The sequence below is a fragment of the Haliotis rubra genome, unplaced genomic scaffold, assembly GCF_003918875.1.
Source record: "Haliotis rubra isolate DU_JTF1 unplaced genomic scaffold, ASM391887v1 Scf391, whole genome shotgun sequence".
In the NCBI taxonomy this organism is placed as follows: Eukaryota; Metazoa; Mollusca; class Gastropoda; order Lepetellida; family Haliotidae; genus Haliotis; species Haliotis rubra.
The window spans coordinates 201,050-216,010 of record NW_025767070.1 but is presented as its reverse complement, the minus strand read 5'-3'; the positions used below and the strand labels follow the sequence as shown (position 1 = coordinate 216,010).

The 14,961-nt window shown below is 42.3% G+C and overlaps 1 protein-coding gene across 1 annotated transcript in view; it reads left to right on the top strand.

The window, feature by feature from the left end:
* The window catches only part of LOC124286796 (dynein axonemal heavy chain 7-like), an 88,944-nt gene extending 86,215 nt beyond the window's left edge, over positions 1-2,729 (top strand). Inside the window, 2 exon segments of the mRNA XM_046723234.1 lie at positions 375-478; positions 1,225-2,729. Of these exon segments, the coding sequence (XP_046579190.1) occupies positions 375-478; positions 1,225-1,431 (311 nt within the window). The 3' untranslated portion in view covers positions 1,432-2,729.
* The last annotated feature ends 12,232 nt before the right edge of the window (positions 2,730-14,961 follow it).

Sequence of the window (14,961 nt, the reverse complement as noted above, 5' to 3'; positions counted from 1 at the left end):
GATGATGATGATTAGTCATGGCACAGCTTGTGTCTGTGGGATGCTGCTGGTGCAACTGATCTAAGGATATATATACCTTTTTAACAAATAAATGTGGTATACACCTTAACAGTTGCCATTCAGAAAGCAAAATCATTTGATAAAGATAGAATGTCTTTCAGTTTTGTTTATTCCTAAAAGTTCTCAGGTGACATTTTACTGCTGAAGTAAATAATAATGACTGTCAGTGACTTGTGATCCTGATTTCAATTACTAGAAGTCAGGATGGTATGAAAAGTTCTGCAATTTTTCCTTATTTAATTATTCAGAGTTAAATGTAATATAGGTTGATTAACTTGTTATGAACTTCTCACTGTGAAACTTCTCACTTCCAGGTGTGTATGTGTATGGTCTCTATGTGGATGGCGCCCGATGGGATCGCAAGGGCAAGAGACTTGCAGAGTCATTACCAAAGGTCTTGTTTGACACCATGCCACCGGTAAGCAGAACAGTGGACTAGGCACTTATAAAGTCAATAATGGCCGCCATCACATTTCCATTCCTCTAATGCTTTCAGTTTGTGCAACTTCCACAGGATCTTTCAGTGAATCTTGGAATATGTATATGTTTGAATCAAGCAGTGAAGATCTGGGATTAGATTGGGGCTTCAGCAACCCATGCTTTTCATAAGAGGTGTTTAAGAGGATTAGATGGTCAGGCTTGCTGACTTGATTGACACATGTCATAATTGTCATTATATCCCAACTCCTCACTGGATTGTCTGATCCTGACTTGATTAACTACAGACTGCTGTCATACAGATGGAGTGCAGCATAAAACAACAAACAAACTGTTGTTCAGATGTTGTTGTTGTCTGTGTCATTGATTGTAGATTTAGAAAAAACACCAGTTATTTGTTTCACACCCTCACAACAACAAGGGTTGTCTTCAAACTATTTTCATGCTGGTTATTAGGCCACAGTGGCCAAAAGGGTTGTAAGTTTGGGGGTTGTTTGGTTATGCATGTCATATTATATAATACCTGTGATATTGTAAAATCCTCAGACATGAGGCTTAACCTGCTTGGTGAACAATAGGATAACCTCATTGGAAGTGTACAAGATGGAAGACAGTCAAATTGGCACCATTCTGAATATTACTGCTGAAACTTTTCATTTTAGGTTTCTTACCCATTTCCATGCTCCTTTAAACAATTGTATCTGACTTACTATTTTCTGACTTCAGCTTTGGCTGAAGCCCTTGAAGAGATCCGACATCCCAGACAAGCCTGTGTACAAGTGCCCAGTTTACAAGACCAGTGAGAGAAGAGGGACATTGTCCACTACTGGTCACTCCACAAACTTTGTTATTGCCATGATGATTCCATCAGACAAACCAGAATCACACTGGATCGGACGTGGCGTTGCTTTGTTGTGTCAGTTGGACAACTAGCTGACACTGTGGAAACAGCTTTATTGTTACCATGGCAATGTTGTGTTTTTGTTTTGCCTTTGAAGAAAGTATATCATTTCTAGTTTTTGCGATTAATGAAATATTGCCATTCCTTGGTCATGAAAACCGAATTTTACCATTCAGTAATGGGTATTTTCTTTATATATATGAAGCAAATGTAAAACAAATGTAAAACAAATATTATCTACCAAACAATGCAGTTTTTGCTGTTTGTGTACATGTTCATGTATGGACATGACACTGTGATATCTATTTTGTTTGTTTTTATGCTGTATATTATTATTCCGTGTTGCAAACATTATTTGTTTTATACATGATAAATGGCTGATAATTTCAGTATTGCCAAAGTTTGAGAGAAGGGGTAAGATAATCCATCCAATATTTGTGTGTATTTCAGTATTATTTTGTTTAGTTTTAAATCCAACAGATGTTTAATAGTCTGTTCACAAGTCAGCATCCACTGTTTTCTACCTCTGGGAGTCAATTATGTCTCATTATACAATAGCAAGTCTTTTAGTTTCCTGATAATAGTTAGATGTAATAGTCATATTTGAAAATTACCAAATGTTTAAAGTCAGGAATTTTTGGATACAAGTTTGTGCTCCTGGTTGTTTTACTACATCAAGACTTTTTTTGTCAGAATTCTGATAACCATCACTGTGAAATCAGAATACATCTATGGACATGTCCATTTATAAACAGTTGCCAGTCATTTTCAGAATGTTTGTATAATAATCCAATGACAGAATGTTATCAATATACAGACTACTATTAATTTCAGTGTATTCACAGGTTTCATCATTGTTAACAGGTCTCTGCATATTTTATTGAAAGAACAAAGGCTAAAAAACCCTGCAACAATTAAACCTTCTGATGAATCTGAACTTGTGAGTTAATTATATCTAAGATGTAGTGACTGAATTCCCTGAATTTGAGCTTTTTATGATTTGTGATAGGATTTTGCAATGATTCCGTCCTCAGCATTGGAAGTGTGCTGTTTAGAAGTGTTTTGTGGAGTAGCTATTTCTATACATACTGTACATATCTTGCTCATCTGTGATATCTAAATTGTACATATTGAGATATGTTTATTATTTTCTATTGACAAGTTGTTCACTGTATACTGACCATATTACTATAGTTGCTGTGAATATAATTCTGTACTTACAGATACTAGAACTGTCACTCAATATCATGTAGGTTTTGTGCATGAAACATTGGGAAATAAAGAATGCAGTTTGAAAGTGAATATGAAGTCAATAAAAATATTAATATGATGTATAAACTTTAATTATTGTAATATTTTTTTAAACAGTTTAGAAGGAACTAGCGTCCTTTTTCCTAGGCATCAAGTACTCATAAACACCTTAGAAATGGAAAACCCATGTTCAGCCACTTTGTAGAATATAACAGTTATAAATCATTTTGTTTCAATAGCGGTCGGTCATCACAATTTCGTGGATCAATTCTTGTGTTTGCCATCCAGGAAGGGGCCGTCTTCAGATATCTCCCTGCCACACAAGGCGGCATAGAAAGGACCATTCTCCGCTATGTCAAATTAAGAACTAAGACAAAAAATACTTGAATGCCATATTGATTTTGATGTTTATCATACTAATTTAGTCCAGGGAACAGAGGATGAAAATGGGATTGCGGCAAAGTCGAAAATATTTCATGACGTTCAATGACACTCTCTCCTCCCCCCTACTCTCCCTCTCTCTCCTTCCTCCCCAGCGAACCTCTTCCCCCAAACAAATCCCCACCCCCACCCCTGTCTTGAACTTCACACTGTTAAAACATAACATATTTCATGACGTTCAATGAGACTCTCTCCTCCCCCTTGCTCTCCCCCCACCCTATCGGACCTCTCCAACCCCACCCCAAAACAAACAAACAAAAAACAAACAACCAAACAAATCAAAAACAACCCCCACCCCTATAGCAAACTTAACACTGATAAGACTAATTCTTGTAATATGTAATGTAATTTGAATAGAAGTCAATAATGAGTGTGACTTCCTAGGGAGGATGTGACGGCATCACAACTCTCCTCATGGACACGAGAACCTGTCTGACTAGTTTAACCGGGAATCGCTGTCATTGGTCAACATGTGCTTGCCCAAGTGCTTGTACGGTCTGGGGTTTGGTTAGGTAGTCATCTTGGAATGTCCTTCCATGTAGCTGCAAAAATAGCAAGACTAGGGTCAAACTTGGCCCCGATACTCGCTTTCTTACTAAACTTCATTGCATTCATTGCACCACAAGAATCACCCCAGTTACAGTTATTATTCATTACGTGGGTATCATGTTTTTAAATTTGTTGAATATATGTTCATGTACTGGATCACTGCTCGTTCCAATAGTTTGTTCATTTTCGTGCAGTCAACGTATATTTTACTAACAAATCATAGGGAAACAGTTTGCTCAATTTACTCACTGTCACATAATTCTTTCCATTTGATGCTCAGAACTTTAAAGTTCACTTTCCTATAATAGAAAACAAACGCACACATGACCTTGCAGTTTTAATACGAGAAAACATTACAGTGTATTTGCTGCAGCTAATCAACAGCACAGGGACAGCCCTTCCTCTAAAGTGAAACGTTGGTGGTCAGTGTGTCTACTGCATGTGTTGATGTGTTCAGGGCCCGTGTTATCAACATCTGAACTCATGAGTCTAAACCTGTTTGCGTTCAATGTCTAACGTTCAACCAAAAGAAAGGAATGATTTACAACTAACAGAGGACCACGATCCATCAGAAAGGCATGTCAAAAGGCCTTCTTGAACGAAGCCAATGTTGCATATGTAGATCACTAGACGTCCAGGACTCCAAGTTTCACCCTGTGAGAAGACGTTCAGGAAGGCTCCATTTGGTATCGGATCTGGCTGGGAGCACATAGAACCGGTTGTATCCGCTGTCACGCAACTGGTTGTCATGTCAACACTGACCTCACATTTTGAGTTGTCGTCGCAGTTGTGACCTTGACATTGACCTGCCAGGGTGGTGGGCCAGTCGTAGATCTCGCTGTAAATATATGTATCAAGATAAACATATGAATTTGAATCATTGCTGAATATTAACTTTATCACTGCAATCGTTCAACTGTCCAAAGAAGGGCAGTACATATACAGAACTACTTTTCACAAGCACCGAGTAGATACGTACTCACCAAGTTATACCAAAGATGTCAACGACAAATTTATACACATGAGTTGGCAGGGACAGAAGGAAGCAACAAGTCACACTCTAGATGCTGGAATCAGCAAGTTACACTCAAGATGCGGGAAGCAGCAAGCACGCTCTAGATGCGGGAAGCACCAAGGTACACTCAAGATGCTGGAAGCAACAAGTTACACTCAAGATGCTGGAATCAGCAAGGCACACTCCAGATGCGGGAATCAACAAGTTACTCACTAGATGCGGGAAGCACTAAGGCACACTCTAGATACGGGAAGCAGCAAGTAACTCTCTAGATGCTGGAAGCACCAAGGCACACTCTAGATACGGGAAGCAGTAAGTAACTCTCTAGATGCGGGAAGCAGCAAGTAACTCTCTAGATGCTGGAAGCACCAAGGCACACTCTAGATACGGGAAGCAGCAAGTAACTCTCTAGATGCGGGAAGCACCAAGGCACACTCTAGATACGGGAAGCAGCAAGTAACTCTCTAGATACGGGAAGCACCAAGGCACACTCTAGATACGGGAAGCAGCAAGTAACTCTCTAGATGCTGGAAGCACCAAGGCACACTCAAGATGCTGGAAGCACCAAGGCACACTCTAGATACGGGAAGCACCAAGTAACTCTCTAGATGCTGGAAGCACTAAGGCACACTCTAGATACGGGAAGCAGTAAGTAACTCTCTAGATGCGGGAAGCAGCAAGTAACTCTCTAGATGCTGGAAGCACCAAGGCACACTCTAGATACGGGAAGCAGCAAGTAACTCTCTAGATGCGGGAAGCAGCAAGTAACTCTCTAGATGCTGGAAGCACCAAGGCACACTCAAGATGCTGGAAGCACCAAGGCACACTCTAGATACGGGAAGCAGCAAGTAACTCTCTAGATGCTGGAAGCATTAAGGCACACTCTAGATACGGGAAGCAGCAAGTAACTCTCTAAATACGGGAAGCAGCAAGTAACTCTCTAGATACGGGAAGCAGCAAGTAACTCTCTAGATGCTGGAAGCACCAAGGCACACTCAAGATGCTGGAAGCACCAAGGCACACTCTAGATGCGGGAAGCACCAAGTATCTCTCTAGATTCTGGAAACAACAAGTTACGCTCTAGATGCGAGAAGCAGCAAGTTACGCTCTAGATGCGGGAAGCAACAAGTATCTCTCTAGATGCTGGAAACAACAAGTTACGCTCTAGATGCGAGAAGCAGCAAGTTACGCTCTAGATGCGGGAAGCAACAAGACACACTCAAGATGCTGGAAGCAACAAGTTACGCTCAAGATGCTGGAATCAGCAAGTTACGCACTGGATGCGGGAAGCAACAAGTTACACTCAAGATGCTGGAAGCACCAAGGCACACTCTAGATGCGGGAATCAACAAGTTACTCTCTAGAAAGTCACAGTTACTCTAGATGCAAGGCACACTCTAGATGCTGGAATCAGCAAGTTACGCACTGGATGCAGGAAGCAACAAGTTACACTCAAGATGCTGAAATCAGCAAGTTACGCACTGGATGCGGGAAGCAACAAGTTACACTCAAGATGCTGGAAGCACCAAGGCACACTCTAGATGCAGGAATCAACAAGTTACTCTCTAGATGCGGGAAGCACCAAGGCACACTCTAGATGCGGGAAGCAGCAAGTTACGCTCTAGATGCGGGAAGCAACCAAGGCACACTCTAGATGCGGGAAGCAGCAAGTTACACTCAAGATGCTGGAAGCACCAAGGCACACTCTAGATACGGGAAGCAGCAAGTAACTCTCTAGATGCTGGAAGCACCAAGGCACACTCTAGATGCGGGAAGCAGCAAGTAACTCTCTAGATGCTGGAAGCACCAAGTTACACTAGATGGCACACTCTAGATACGGGAAGCAGCAAGTAACTCTCTAGATGCGGGAAGCAGCAAGTAACTCTCTAGATGCTGGAAGCACTAAGGCACACTCTAGATATGGGAAGCAGCAAGTAACTCTCTAGATGCGGGAAGCACCAAGGCACACTCTAGATGGGAAGCAGCAAGTAACTCTCTAGATGCGGGAAGCACAAGGCACACTCTAGATACGGGAAGCAGCAAGTAACTCTCTAGATGCTGGAAGCACCAAGGCACACTCTAGATACGGGAAGCAGCAAGTAACTCTCTAGATGCGGGAAGCACCAAGGCACACTCTAGATACGGGAAGCAGCAAGCAACTCTAGATGCACACTCAGATGCTGGAAGCACCAAGGCACAGTCTAGATGCCGGAAGCACCAAGGCACACTCTAGATACGGGAAGCAGCAAGTAACTCTCTAGATGCTGGAAGCACCAAGGCACACTCAAGATGCTGGAAGCAGCAAGACACGCTCTAGATACGGGAAGCACCAAGCTGCACCCAAGATACGGGAAGCAACAAGCTGCACTCAAGATACGGGAAGCAACAAGCTGCACTCAAGATACGGGAAGCAACAAGCTGCACTCAAGATACGGGAAGCAACAAGCTGCACTCAAGATACGGGAAGCAACAAGCTGCACTCAAGATACGGGAAGCAACAAGCTGCACTCAAGTTACGGACACACCAGGTTACACTCAAGGTGCGTAAGCAACAAACATTGTAAAGAAAATACCGACGCTGAAAATTTACACACAAGGTATAGAAATATAGGCTACAAAATCCTGTTAAGAAATTTATAATTATGAACAGTTCTGTTTACTTATGATGGATACTAAAACATATTGTTGAACATTTGTTCAAATACTGGAAAGGAGCTATTTTTGTAAGAAAACTCCTGCTAACGCCATATACACTGTACATTTATTTTACTGTGAAAAAACCCCAAACAAAAACAAAACTGGAATTGAAATTTAGTCACAGTTTACTGCAATCTGCGAGGAATACATAAAAACGTGGATATTAATGCCGGAAGATCACCATGTCTAGGAAACCAGTCCGATTGTCACAGGGTGTAAAATTATGACTGATGTGATTGCATAAACCACCACTGGCGACCACATCAGTACCCTTCACACCGATAACATCTGAAATTTTCCTCCTCATACAGGCAATCAAGCGTTGAATCCTCTACCAATCCTCATGGAGTGCCTGCGTCAGTTCCTGCAGATTTTGACAAGGAGTATCTCCAACTTGGCGTCCAAGGTAGTCCAAAAGATGTTCGATGGAGCTCCATGCGGGCCATGGTAATGTTTCGATGGCGTTCTTTGTAAATGGGCAATGTGAACGGCGAGGTCTACCGTTGTCATCCATGAATATCGGATAACTGGCAAGGGGATAGGTATCAACATGTGTTACGACTGCAGAATCCAGTACTTCCTGTTGATAACGTTGACCATTGAGTGTTCCGGGTACTGTAATGGGATCCTGCTCGCAGTCATACGAAATACAAACCCACACCATCAGTGAGCCACCACCAAAGGGTTCAGCTGCAGAGGTCATCTGCTGATATGCCTCCTTAAGACGTGTCCATATGGTCGCCGGTAACGTGTAGAAGACATTCATCACATTGATTGATTGATCTTACTTTACCTTCCCAAAGGAAATGGACTTAAATCATTGACGGGACACATATACACGTAGCACGCATCACGGAATACAGACGTCTGTAAAGTGAACCCTACACCATGTCTGAAGCGGGCTCCACACCAGACGTTCCGTCATGTTACTATGTGATTCTGATCGGACAACGTTTGAACCCCAGACTAGCAGCCCGCAGCCTCCTCCTAATGGTTCCGGCGGAGAGTCGGACCCCCAAACACAGACCCCCCACCGATCTCCTCTGCTGGCGCAGTTCTTCGACATGGGTCATGATATTGCGTCTTCCCAGGTGAATGAGGACACGGTGTGGAGCAGGCTCCGAGAAAACCGAGAAAATACTTGAGAACATGATGTCGGGTCCATTGGTCCAATGAAATTCGCTATATGTTACCGGGGCCTTATGGGACGGCCATTGGTCTTCCTAGCCCTTCCTGCTCGTCGACGACCTATTCCATTCTGGCAGGTCCTTCCTCGCTGATACGTCGACTAATAACCGTGTGGTTAATGTTCACGTTAACTTCTCTGCGAGACATCTCTACGTCATTCATGCCAATAACTTGCCGTCGTGTATTTTCTGAAGGTCTGCGTCTTGCCATGTCAAGTAAAGTATAGTTTTTAGTATTGCAGTCTTTTAAATCAGTTCATGAAACTGCAGTGCTCATACTGCAGTTATGAAATATACCCCAATGTGCTTGTCGTCTTGGCAATATGTGAACATGCGACACAAAGCGTTTGAAATACTGAGTGAAGCTGTTTTACATTTGGATTACAGTCTGCCAGGGTATGATCGCCTGCTTTGACCAAAATGTTAAAAATTGTACATGGATTCAGGTGGTGCTTTGTTATTGTTCATGTCATATGATAAATGTTCCGTTGGCCTTTAGCTACCTTTACGGCGGTCAGCACCAAGTGGGGTTTTATGGCACATTAAACGTATAAACGTTAGATAAAATGTATAAACGTTGCACCTAATCCTGATTGTCTTATGTTAAATAAAATGGTAATCCGTCGTACCAGATTCAAGTTTGCTAAATTACGTCTGAATAGTCTTGGAACGCTTGGTTTGATAGACTGCTACAAGATGGGAGGTTGCGGACGCCAGTTGTCGCCAGTCAAGTATATAACTTGAGTTGTGCTTCAGCATATTTAAGCAATAACAAGACGTCACTCAGTCTGTAACCTCGTCATCTGTCTCTAAATGGAGACAAAGGCGTGTACTTAATATGAATACTAATCTGATGACACGGATATGTGAGCAAAAACATAATGTTCTACAGAATTAAAATTTTAAAGTTATATCTCAAAGGCTATTCTTCCGGCTTTAAAAGACAATGCCTTACCCCATGCAATGCAAGAAAAAAAAACTGCATAAACTTTAGAGTGAATGATTCGGCTTTTTCGCTTTGTTTTGAAAGTATTTTCGCGCCACCGCGGGAGACACGAGTAGCATTGTTTACATCAGCCTTCTACTTCAGAGCGGAATCGAACCTGAGATTTACCTCTTGACTCACCAACCGCCTCAGTTATAATGAGAAACATACTTGCCTGAAATAATACCCGACTCTGTGCTGTACCAAAGCTGATGTTACTGTGTTATCATTCAGCTCACAGTCTGAGGTCGGGAGGTGAAAGTTGAAAGAGCTGCACCTTCTTCTGAAGAGACACTCCCTGACACAGTCAAGCGGACTTGAGTTTTGAATTGTAATAAAAGTAGACCCAGTAAGACGTGTCGATGCGTCAAGTTGTGGAAAGTTACTCAAATCAGAACATGTTCCACCAGCGTTCGTACAAACGGGATTGACGACAAGCCACGTGGCCCAGTGAGCTATGCAGTGCCAAATACCGCCTTGCCGTTTTGTCACCATCATCAGACTGGCTGGTCCGTAACAGCTCAGAGGTCTCCCTAACGGTCGCGACTGTCTGTCAGATGCTTCGGAAGGGAGACATCAATGTGTATTGATTTGATGTATCCTGTATCTCTTTAATTGTCTTTATCGGAATTTGCCTTTATCAGTTCTCTGTTTGACAGTGGCAGATATATAGCTAAAGCCTAGCAACGCCTGGTTACCTGTAAATATAGCCAGTGTGGATGTATGTAAACAAATCGATCGAATGACTGTGGTAATTGATTCTTAAAAGATCACCCCCTCTTGTCATTGTGATTAATTACACCAGCAAACAATACATTCATCAATATCGTCAGTCGATCCTCTGGAGATGGATGCAAAGGGATTATGTTTATCGTGCCGTTCTATATGTTCTAAAAGTGTTCGTGTTCCTGCGTTCGACGCTCACGGTAATGAACACTTGCACTGTAACTAAATAGCAAATATGTCCGCATCTTGCGTTAGTTCATCTTGGTGTAGTTGTAAGGCAGTGTAATCTTAAACACTGTTGTTTTACATTGCTTCTGTTACGTCAAGTATAATCCGGAATGTTCTAGAGTGAGTGAGTGAGTTGGGGTTTACGCCGCATTGAGTAATATTCCAGCAATATCACGGCGGGGGACACCAGAAATGGGCTTCACACATTGTACCCATGTGGGGAATTGAACCAGGATCTTCCAGTGACGAGCGAACGCTTTAACCACAAGGCTACCCCGGAATGTTCTAGAACAGCACAGACTAATCCAATATAGTACTGAACTTTCTGGAACGTATTTACACAGGGCACCGCTCTGTCATCTCACATTTCATCAAAATCAGCGGCTGTTGGAACATAAGAAGTTAATAGTATAGTACTCAAAACGCTTTACACTTCGCGCTAACGATCTTTTAATACGAAACATTTACGACTGACGTATGTCCAGCCATCTAATGAAAATGACGGGTTTGTACTCATCTTTGATATTTTGGTCGCAATTTTTATCTTCCTTAAAGCGATGCCTACCCCTTTCTGGGGCTTCTAGCAGTTGCAACCTTCGTATACGTGAACACATTTTAATCAAGCGTTTGAGAAAAGCAGTCCGACACAATGGCCCATAAAATGACCCCTCCTACTTTGTAAGTCATACTTTTCCAGGATTTTTATCAGGGGAGCATTGTCATTTATTGTAAGGAAATAAATTTGGTTTGTGAATAATATATCCTGTTATGTACGACCTGTCCTTTGAGGTTATTATGGAGTAAAGAAAAACATTGTTGCAGGCTTAATAAGCCCAGTTACGTATAATAACGAAAAATGCAGCCGCAATAGCAACTTTTGATGTAGCCACGCGGCATCCTCTTGAAGCAGAACGCCCCTTTTGTTATATGTTGTACGCTAAAGCCAGCAATAACATAACACATGTGTTGGTTCAATCAAGTGCGTTATGCAATATGCAGTTTTTATGTTTGCCATTGTGTAGTTACTATGTTTGATGGATTAACTTCAGTGACATGGAGGTTCGGGTCAAAGTGACAGTGAGTGTCAGTAGTAAACTCATCTCATGCCCACGCTAGATTCTGCTCTGGTGGTTGTAATATTCGAAATTTATTAGGTGATAGTCACATGCCAGAAACCTAGTTGCAATTTTGTTTTCTGCCAGTTTTGACGAAGTGCTTTTGGATCGAAACGATCAGAATGACCCCTTTGCTCTGTACGTAGAGATTGTTATTCTGCTTTGAAGAAATGAAATGTTTATATATGAAACGTTCGGCTAATATCGTTCGTTAAATATGTATGTTTCAGGAGACTGACATCTATAAAGAGCATCCCGTTGTATGAAAGCACATCTGTCTTGTAAAAGACCTAGATTATCACTACCTTGGGAACGGTAGTGATGAATATCCGGCGTTAGGAACAGACAATATACTCAGAGCGACGTGACATTGTGTTGTCAATGGTGCTTCTGTCAGGAGAGCGGTGCAGCTACTTGTTCTAACCCTCCCTGGCGTCCAGCAGTACGTGGATAATAGAAACCCTGTTCTGCTTGGAACTGTAACAATGTGCCTGAGCAAGGAATCCATGAGAATCCGGGAGAGAACTGGTCTTCAGTAACCCATGTAAGAGGGAACAGACTGGATCGGGTGGTCAGGCTCGCTGACTTGGTTGACACGTCCAATTATTACCAAGAAGTTACTGAGCAATCAGGATACAACATTTTTACTGTAACATCAGTGATCCTTATCTAGTTAATGGACCAAGAACTATTTACTTCACTATATTCAGTCTTGTGCTAGTTGATCCTATACACCAGTACCCCCAAGTATGGGGAAGATTGAGGCGCGCAGTGTAACTAAGTTCTTGCACTTGAAGGGCTGCACTGCACGAAAAATTCACGATGAGATGAAATTTGTTTATGGTGATGAGCCAAGAAGTGGACGCCTCTCACTTACTTATGATATGGACACCGTGAACAAAGTGGAGGCGCTGGTTCAGGAAGATCGCCGTATAACAATATAAATGGTTATACATGAGACTGACTGGAGTTATGGCAGTGCATGGAACATCACATAACCAGCTGCACATGTCCAAAGTGTCAGCACGCTGGGCACCTCGATTACTGACTCCTATTCAACGACAGACTCGACGGGACATGTCACGACAGGTATTGGAGCTTCTGGTGCAGGGTGAAGAGGATTTCTTCAGACGTCTTGTAACCATTGAGGAATGTTGGGTCTATTTCTATGATCCTGAGACAAAAGAGATGCTTAAAGAGTGGAAACATGCCACGTCACCACCTCTGAAAAAGGCCAAGGTGCATGAACTCAGGGAACTTCTATTCAGGCGGTCTGCGCAAGGTCAAGAAACGGTGGGAGAAATGTGTAACTCGGGATGGTGACTATGTAGAGAAGTCATAAGGACAAGAAAGCAAAAGAAAGTTTGTACCCTGAATAAGTCTTGCTGATAATATCCCCTCGTACTAGAACTTTTGATACGACATACCCCTCGTTATCTGGCTCCTATGTGATGTCAGCTGACTTAGACACCGTGATGACAAGGTCAGCAGCATCAGAAGCCAAGGACGAAATCTGTGAGGTAACTCCGTGAGTTTCTGCCTAACGAGAAGTAATGTTTGACGGATACATACCTGTAGTAGCTTCCGCTGGCAAGCTCCCCAAGTGAAGACGATGATGTGCTGGAGCTGTTCTGGTCGTTCAGGTCACAAGCTGATGTCGAGAGGTCAAAGTTGAAAGAAAGGCACCTGTTTCTCAAAAGACACTCTCTAGCACAGCTAAGTGGGGATGAATTTTGAAGTGTCTGAAAAGTGGATCCAACTAGACGTTTTGACGCCTCAAGCTGTGGAATGTTGCTAAGATCTGCACAGGTTCCTGCTGTGCTTGTTCCAGTGATGTCAAACCACGCGGCTAAAGCCAACCACCGACCTAACAGCTTCTTCACCATCATGAAGTTCGTAATACCTCTGATATGAAAGCATGAACATGACGTTTACAATATAAAATCAATATAATAAACATTACTTTCTCTACATTCGTGTCTCTTATCGTTGTTTACTGAACTGTTACCGACTACTTTGAATGATGGATTTCTTAAAAGCTAAAAAATATGATTACCCATAAATTCCTTAGTTACCTATAAACAGGATGTTGACATAAAGGGCATATTGTTATACACAACATGGATACCGTCGTATAATGAGACACTTGTTGTTACTTCAAACCTTACTCTACAAGGTAAACAAGCGGGGAAATTCAATCTCGTACTATACATGCCGGATAGGCATAAACACCGTGTTTGCTTGCTATTATATACTTGTGAATGTTTTTGTAAGTGTGGCGTTCATATTGAGCGATACATTAAACTCGATATACATTGTGGGCACGTCTAAGAGCCATCTAAGTACAAATATTGCGTGATATTGTAGTGTGCTTTGTCGATATTCATGTAGTGTTTTGCTTGTCTGAAAGACAATTTTGTGTGGAAAGAGTAAACACTTGACGTAGCTGTATTACGTCCACATCGGTTTCACTCACTGCAGTATCGTTGTGAGTGCTGTTACGACGTTGTCCTTCACCTATGATGTTGACCGATGTAAGAGTTCATCGTACATATAATGAGTTGCTACCTCTCGCGAGTGTTATCACAAAACGTGAGGCGTGTACAAATATAGTAAGAATATAGTCCACATTCATGGTTAAGAACTAAATGAAACAACTGTTTCAGGTCGCCTTTAAAAGCCTAATGTATATAGCTGGAATACACCTGAGAGAGGCGTTAAACAACAAGCCAACCAACCAACAAATCTTCCAACCTAATGCATATCGAGCCTATCATTGTCAGCATTGTAACTGAGGCTGCGTCCCTTAGGCTTGTCACAACCAATGACTGTTAGTTGATTGAATCCCCACATGGACACAATGTGTGAAGCCCATTTCTGGTGTCCCCCGCCGTGATGTTGCTTGAATATTGCTATAAGCGGCGTAAAACCAAACTCAGTCAGTCAGTCGAATCTCCAGTTTATCCAGATAGTTTGTCTCGCTTTGTATTTCCGCTATCTTACAGTCACTAGCAACTACATGTAAACACAAATCTGGATGAGACACGTTCTTCCTGGTAACAACATCCACACTGTTCGCCATGATATCTCTTACTTAAACGGGGCGGTGGGGTAGCCTTGTGGTTAAAGCGTTGGCTCGTCACGCCGAAGACCCGGGTTCGATTCCCCACATGGGCACAATGTGTGAAGCCCATTTCTGGTGTCCCCCGCCGTGATATTGCTGGAATATTGCTAAAAGCGGCGTAGAACTAAACTCAGACAGTCAGTCAGTCTTACTTAAAGTATGTCAACTGCACATCATTTTGAACCCTTAATGTACCGTAGCGATATTAATTCACGGACCAACACCATCTGAATAACTCCATGTG